The 7,789-nt window shown below is 53.3% G+C and overlaps 1 protein-coding gene across 1 annotated transcript in view; it reads right to left on the bottom strand.

Moving 5' to 3' along the window:
• Nucleotides 1–4,576: 4,576 nt before the first annotated feature.
• DTX4 (deltex E3 ubiquitin ligase 4) overlaps nt 4,577–7,789 on the bottom strand; it is a 41,547-nt gene continuing 38,334 nt past the window's right edge. The window contains exon 10 of the mRNA XM_040257745.1: nt 4,577–5,708. Within this exon, the coding sequence (XP_040113679.1) occupies nt 5,475–5,708 (234 nt within the window). The 3' untranslated portion in view covers nt 4,577–5,474. The remainder of the gene's footprint in view (nt 5,709–7,789) is intronic.

The raw sequence follows: 7,789 nt of genomic DNA, 5'->3' as shown, positions 1-7,789 counted from the left end.
TTTTGTGTTTTTTGAAAGCTGTCTGGATTTCACACTCCCAGAAAAGCCCCTGGAAGACACAGGAGGTCCTGCTTGGCTATCGCATTCCATTTTTGAGGTACTGATGACTGTGTCGTCTCCTCTAGACCATCTCAGCATCCTCTGAACCAGGAGATGGTGTCTAGACCAAGCCCACTCTTTTCAAGCTCCCCACAATTAAGACGTACTGAGACCAGGCCACTCTTGGACTTCAGACTAGTGTCGTAAAGCCCTCAGAGAATACTTTAACATTTAAACTTCTCTTAGGAGGTCAAGGGAGAAGGGGTGGTTTGGAGACCAGCAGTGAGTGAAGAAAGGGGGAAAGCTAGAAAAGATTCTGGTGCTCTTGGGGAACTGGAATTCTTACCCACAACCAGCTGCCTGGTTTCGTCCTCTCAGCTTATCCTAAGTGGGCAAAGAAAAGAGCTGCAGGTTTGCCTAGATCAAGCATGACTGTCTCATGTTCTGTTACCCGGGTACCATCCCTCCCTCCCACAGATGACCATCCCCCCTTTCTATTCTCCCATCACGTACACACACCCCACATTCCAAAATTTTTCTGGGGGTAGAAGACAAGAAAGATGCAAGAAATCAAAGTAAACCCACATCTAAGTATCACTTCATCCCCCAAATCTGAACAAGATAGAAAAAACCCAATTGTGTACCCCGTTCTTTTCTTTTCTCCATTGGAAAGGAGGTTGACATGATCAAATAAGTGTTCTTAAATGAAACCAAAAAAGCCACCCAGCATCATTTGCGGCACGTTTATTTCAGTCCCACACTGACTCCCCTGGGACACCTCACAGGATGCCTGATTGCCGCCTGACAGTTGATGCTTTGCCTAATTTTAAGAATGGTCTCACCTAATGGTAATTATTAGGGTGACTCCATTAATAATCTGCACCATATTTTTATTTTTTATTTTTTTTCACTTTTTTCTCATTTATTATTTTTTTAATTTTTTTGTTTTTTTTTTTTTAAATTTTTTTATTTTTTATTTTACAATTCTGTATTACACCATATTTTTAAAGCTATATATTTCTTCACCAAATCGAATGTCATGGGTGAGTTATCCTCTATGAAGGATAATTTGTCCCGTCCTCATTTAACACCTGCAGTCACAAGTTTGGCTTCTACCAGGTCCTTCTTCTGGGAGCTTGAACTGTCCCCGATCGTGGGAAGACAAGAGGGAGGTCATACAGTCACTCCCACTATGAAACAGAGGTGTGACTCACAGAACTGGAGCTGAGCTCTCAGCCAGACAGAGATTTCTACAACCTCTGTACTAAACCCCTGCTTCTTAAGCATTAAAATGCCTTCCCTTACCTCTGGGGGTTTTGTGGGCATGTTTCAGCCAAGCTGACCACTTTCCTGCCGATACTGACTTGCCTGTGAGTTCTTGAAGATTACTGAGTGGGATAAACAAAGTATACCTTTAACCTCTGAGACTTTTAATGTACTAACAGCCCACTGAACTGAAAAGTTCTTCACCAACTTATACTTCTAACAACGTTGCACATAAATATGTATTAAAATGTGTACTTGAGGAATGTGTTCTCTATTCATCCACAGGAAATCAGAATGAGACAGTCTGAGGTTTACATTCATCAAGTCCCTTTACAAAATCCAAACCCTGATGGGGGTTACCTAGGTTCTACTCTCTGAGGCCTGCTTTCTTGACTGGCTAGCTCAGGTTGGAGTCTGTGGAAACACTGATCCAGACTTCCAAGAAAACCACACTCCACAGACTGTCAGAAACAAGGACACATTTGGGTGACAAAAGCCCCTTTGCAATTGCATTTTATCTTTATGTTCTCATTCGAATCGGGATTTGAAAAACTGGAGGAGGAAATGGCCACCCCCTCCAGTATTCTTGCCTGTGAAATCTCATGGACAGAGGAGTCTGGTGGGCGACAGTCCCTGGGGTCAAAGAGTTGGACACCACTTAGCAATTGAGCACATCTGAAAAACACAGCCTGTAAGCTATTGAAACATACCCGATATTGTGGCCAGGTGAAGGGAACTTTAAGAAGCAAACACTCATGGTTTTTAAGATGGTCTTTCCCCTACTGTTTCACTTGTTTCCCCTGCCAGGTCATCTGTTTCTTTGGAGGAACAAGAAGTCAAAGTAGGTTACTTGGTCAAATGTGTGGGTAAAGAAGATGTAAAGAAGAGTAGAGAAAGGGACTCTCCCGTTCAGTGGAAGGGCTTGCGGTTGCTCACGGACTTGGGGAGGTTCCCCAAGTCCTCACCGGTAGGCGATGGACGGAAAGCAGGCTGAGGAAGGTTTGCGGTGGTTGTTTACCGTTTATTGTTCCGCATGTAAACCTCATGAGCACCCGGTGGCGATGTCCACTCACAGAGCAACACCAAGGACTTCAGAACACACCAGTTACAGTGATTTACAACAGGACAGGCACCCGCTCTCCCCCAGAACCACCCCTCCGCCCCGCCGCCCCCCATCAATGCCAGGGACCGCAGACCAGGAAAAGAGGACAGGGCCCTTCCTTGTACCACACAGGACCCCCCCACCCCAACCATCTCATGCCCACAACAACAGGACGATCACTTTGGACCAGACGTGAAACCACAGAGAAGTCCAGGCTTCCCAAAAGGCGGATGAAAACAAAGGCAACCACACACACACACACACACACACTCCACCTTTCAAGGGATGAGCACTAACAGGGTTTGTCTCCAGTCCCACGTGTCCTCCCCGGAGACTCAGGAGGGGAGAAATGAGGCTGCTGGTGCTAAGACGATGAGGACGGGCGTGGGATTCCCTGCATCGGGCAGGGAGCACAGCAGGGCTTCCGGCGGGAGGACTTCCTGCGTCCGAGTGGCGGATGCATAGGACCTCTGCCGGCGGGGGTTCTCGCCCAACCCAGGGCTGTACCTTTTCAGGTTGGCCTGAGAGGGCAGAGGCATGCCCCTCCCACCCCCTTTGCCTGGCACAGTGTTAGAAGGGATATGAACAGTTCCTTCTGCCCAGAAAGTCCCACTAGACGAGCGGCAGATGAGGTAGCCCCTACGAGCATCTCGGGAAGAGACACAGGCCATCAGTGCTATCACCATCCTGAGAGGGGGAGGCTGGAAGGTGTGAAGACGACTCTCAAAGAGGCACCGCCTGCCTGCCTTTCCCCTGCAGCCTCTTCTCTCTGCCCTGGGCCCGGCTCCTTCTCCACCTGAACCTTCTTCTGCCCGACCCAGGGAAATCAGTCTCTCCGTACGGCCCTCTGCCAGTTATCACCCTCCCTTCTTTCCCCACCTCTCGCCACACCGCTCTGTCTACCCGCCAGCTCTGGGTCTGTTTTCTCGTTCCTGTGGGTGAGGAGCCCGGAGGATCCTGGACAAGGATGCTGAAGGAGGGTGGGGGTGTAGCCGGGCTTATGATGAGGCCCATCTCTGCCACAGGGTGGTCCGGCAACAGGCATGGGCTGACATCAAACGCTAAGGGAGGGCTCTCCGGTTGAGTTCGCTTGTTTCCTTCCCAGCTGCGGCAGGAAACTGCCCCGTGGTGCGGTGGGCTGGGGGCCAGTCTCCTGGTCTGCTGGTGAGATAAAGGACTGATGGGTGAGGCTGGAAGGCCTCCTGCCAGAGCGCCCTTCGCTGGAGCTAACTAATATCCCCAAGGCAACTTGGCAACTAACACTTTCACGTCTTCTGCCACGTGGAAGAGGAGGACGAGCTCAGCACCAGTGCCTCCCCCCGCTCCGAATGTCTGCAGGCCTGCGAGCAGGACACTCAGGCCGACCCTTGGAAAAGCTTGGCTGCCGCTTCTAACTTCAGTACTGCATCTGAAGGCTTTTCCATTTCCATTTTTCCAGCATCGAAAACCTTCCAAATGTTATGAAATATATGTGCATATATATATGTATATATATATATATGTCAGACCCCCAGACACGAGGTATATAAATTCGAATTAGGATCCAGAGCAACTTCCCCCAAACATGGAGTTCAGAGAATCCATTTTCAAAGGGGGCAGAATTGGGGTTCCCTTCTTCATCCCCCATCTCTCCTCCCTGACCCCCAACTGTCTCCTTCATGGGAGCCAAAGGGAATGTGGGGGACAGGCAGGGTCTTGGGCCACAACCCTGACACAGGCTGGACTGGACCCCAAGGTGGTCCCAACCCTGCTGGGAAAGGGTTAGAGGCTCCCTCATGTGCTGGGCCGGCCTGTCATTGCAGAGGAAGATAAGGGTCCCCGCACTCCTCCAGGCTCATTAAACAACGTGCATGGAGACCCGCTGAGGTCCTCGTGGACCAGCTCAGATCCCCCCTTGTGAGAGATATACAAAGGGGCCCGTCCACCCCACCCCCTACACCCCGCCCCCGCCCCCGCCCCCGCGCACAGCCCTGTCTCGGTCTGTGTTCATGTTGACTAGGGGACGGATGTCAGACAGTGAGGCACATCGATGAACCGCTGCCTGGCTGTTTCAATCCCATCAGAACTGCGGTCTGACAGTTTGCAGAACCAGAGTGTGAGATCACGATGGGACCCTCTGCCAACCTGGCCCAGCAGCAGAGCCTGGTCCAGCGCGGTGCACACGCACACGCACACGCACACACGCACACACGTCCACGGATGGCACGGAGCCCAGCCTGGGCTCCACTCACAGTGACTGGATGAATCACACGGAATCTTTGAGCTGGTCTGGGATGAGTTGGAAGAGTTGGGCTCCTCTCCCTGAGGACTAATTCAGATGCTAAGTGGGACGCAGGCTCTGGTCTGATCAGAGAGGGGCGGGAGACATCGCGCCCCAGAGAGGAATCCCAGAGTCCCTCCGTCTGCATAAGAGAATCGGATGCCTCTTTGGACAGGGCAGAGGGGTGAGCGGGAGGCGGGAGAAGCCAGGACCGCGACGGGAGCTGAGATGCTCCCGGAAGCCCTCGCTGCCCTCGCCCTCTGTTGGTGAGAAGCACTTCCTCACTGTACATCGAGGCGTTGGTTGCCGATGTCGCAGCGGTTCACTCCTCTGCCCCTCAGTCTTGCACAGTGAGAGCTCCTCACCTCCAGGGGATGAGAGAAAAGTCGAAACTCCGCTCTCCAAGCAGAGTGGAAGCAGCGAGAAGCCAGCCAAGGCGGGCGCCCCTGGCTTCACAAGGCCAGGGTAAGAGGTGCCCGTACCCCGTGTGTGCTGACAGTGTCCCCTGCTGGGGGGTGGGGGTGGTGTGAGGGGAGGAGTCCCTGCCTACCCAGCGCCGAAGCTCCACGGGAGCAGAGAGGGCGGCCCTCACCCCGTCCCGCGGCCCCCGCGTGTTGGATGAGGTTTGTGAGTGACATCCCCTTATTCACTCCGGCTCCCCGCTGTGGCCGGAAGGATGGGAGATGGAGACGGTACAAGGGGCTCGGGAGGGCACGGCACCAACTTCCACCCTGACTCTCCCTCCTTCCTGCCCTGTGGTTCCCACACCCCTGCCCCCACGAAGCCCCATCCACCCCCTCCCCCAGCTCAGTCCTTCTCCTGGGCAGCGCTGTCCTCGGAAATGCCCTGGGCGGCCAGCTCAGCCAGCACATTATCCAGGTAGTTGGCATCTGGGTAGCCGTGGCCAGTGAGGTTAGAGCCGAACTCTGTCTTGTGATGGACTTCATTCCAGATGACGGTGTCTGACTCGCCCGTGGTGCTGGACGTCCCGATGGCGAAGATGAGGCGGCGGTCCCAGGCCACGAGAAGCAGCTTCAGGACCTGAGAGAAAACAGGGGGGATCAGCGCCAGACATGCTGTGCTGGTCAAAGACCATCGGCAGGGAGGACGCTTGCCCCGCCCTGGGGTCCCAGCCCTGCCCGCACAGTGCTCCAAGAAGCACAGGGAATGGGCAGGAGCTGGGATGGACTCAAGGACCTGGCAGGTTCAGTCTTGACTCTGTCACAGACCAGCTGTGTGGCCTTGAACAAGTTACATGACCTCTGAGCTTCCAGTGGTACCGCTTACCCCCAAAGGCTGTGAGCGTCTCAGGGGGCCCCACACGCAGAGTGCTTTCACAGCAGTGCCTGGTATATCCACTCAACTAACGCTGGGGCCCGGCATCACGCACGCTAAGTCACTTCAGTTGTGTCCAGCTCTTTGTGATCCCGTGGACCGTAGGCCACCAGACTCCTCTGTCCATGGGATTCTCCCGGCAAGAATACTGGAGTGGGCTGCCATTTCATGCTCGGGGGATCTTCCCGACCCAGGGATCGAACTCACATCTCTTACATCTCCTGCACTAGGTAGGCTCTTTACTGTGAGCACCACCTGGGAAACCAGCACCATAGCTGCATTTTAAAAGCTGGGATCTAGGAATTCGAGGCTCTTAGGAGCAATCTGAGATCTTCTGAGCCATGCCCACCGCCACCAGCACCAGAGTGTGGCATTAACTGACTCACAGCTAACACTGTGCAGTGCTTCTCCAGGGACATGGTAGAAATGTTTGACCTCTTCCAGGCCATTTCATAGTTATTTTTCCATCCGATCCTCATAACCACCTTTGGCTGTGAGGCTCAGATGGGAAATCTAGCACCAGGTCTGGCAGGTGCTATCATTACCTCTGAGTCATGGGTGAGGCTCAGAGAGGCGTGAGGACATGCAGAATGTTTCAATTCAGCTACACTGAAAAACAGCCTTGGTGGAGGAGGACAGATGCCTGACACCCTGACCAGTGTGAAGAAGGCACCTGATAAAAATGCATTGGGTTCAAAACTGAACGACTGTAAACAGGGTGTGAACTGGAGGTGAGGAATCTAAATCGTGATCCAATTGGCAGGGGTTTCCTAGTGGCTCCGAGGTAAAGAATCTGCCTGCCAGTGCAGATGATGTGGGTTTGATTCCTGAGCTGGGAAGATCTCACAGGCCTCAGAACTCATGAGCCACGACAATTAGCAGCTGCAACTGCTGAGACCTTGTGTCCCAACGACTGCAGCGACTGAAGCTCCTGCACCCCAGCGCCCATGCTCTGCAACAAGAGAAGGCACTGCAGCTGGAGGAAAGTCTGTGCGGTGGAGAGCCAGCTTGAAGACCCAGCACAGTAAAAAAAAAAAAAGAAAGAAAGAAAGAAAGAAAAGGCTGGAAGATGCTGAAACTAAGAGCCACCGTTTCCTGACTGCTTACTTACTAAGTGCCAGGCTCTAGTTCATCTAATGGTCCTAACAGTTGGCTATGACAGGATGCTCATTATCCCTTCTCCACGGAAGAAGATAACAGATGTGTCTGGGTCATGCAGCTCAAAAGTGCCAGAGCAGGCCCTGACTTCAGGCCGGCCTGCCTTTACATTTTGGTCTCGGGCATGACTCCGCTGACCTGCAGGTGGGCATCAGGATAGATTTCACGGAGGGGACGCTTGTGAGCTGAGTCGCAGAGAGCGGGGAGGATTTGAGGTGTATTAATAGAGAAGAACGTACAGGCGCAGGAAAGACCTGTGGTCCGAGGCGTAGGTCACTGTTGCCAGCACACCGGGGTTTTCACAAAGAGCTTCTTGTCATTGCTGGTTAGTTGTTAACCTGCATCCGGCTCTCTGGTGGCCCCACGGACTGCAGCCCGCCTGGCTCCTCTGTCCATGGAATTTCCCAAGCAAGAACACTGGAGGAGATTGCCATTTCCTCCTCCAGGGAATCGTCCCAACCCAGGGATCAAACCCACATCTCCTGCCTTGGCCGGTGGGCTCTTTACCACTAAGCCACCAAGGAAGCCTTCCATGAATGCTGCACGTGCTAGTGGCTCAGCTGCGTTTTACTCAGCGGCTCCTTGGACTGTAGCCGGCCAGGCTTCTCTGTCCCCGGGACCCTCCAGGC

The sequence above is a fragment of the Oryx dammah genome, unplaced genomic scaffold (assembly GCF_014754425.2).
Source record: "Oryx dammah isolate SB20612 unplaced genomic scaffold, SCBI_Odam_1.1 HiC_scaffold_17, whole genome shotgun sequence".
Classification (NCBI taxonomy): Eukaryota; Metazoa; Chordata; class Mammalia; order Artiodactyla; family Bovidae; genus Oryx; species Oryx dammah.
This window is presented reverse-complemented; position numbering and strand designations above follow the sequence as displayed.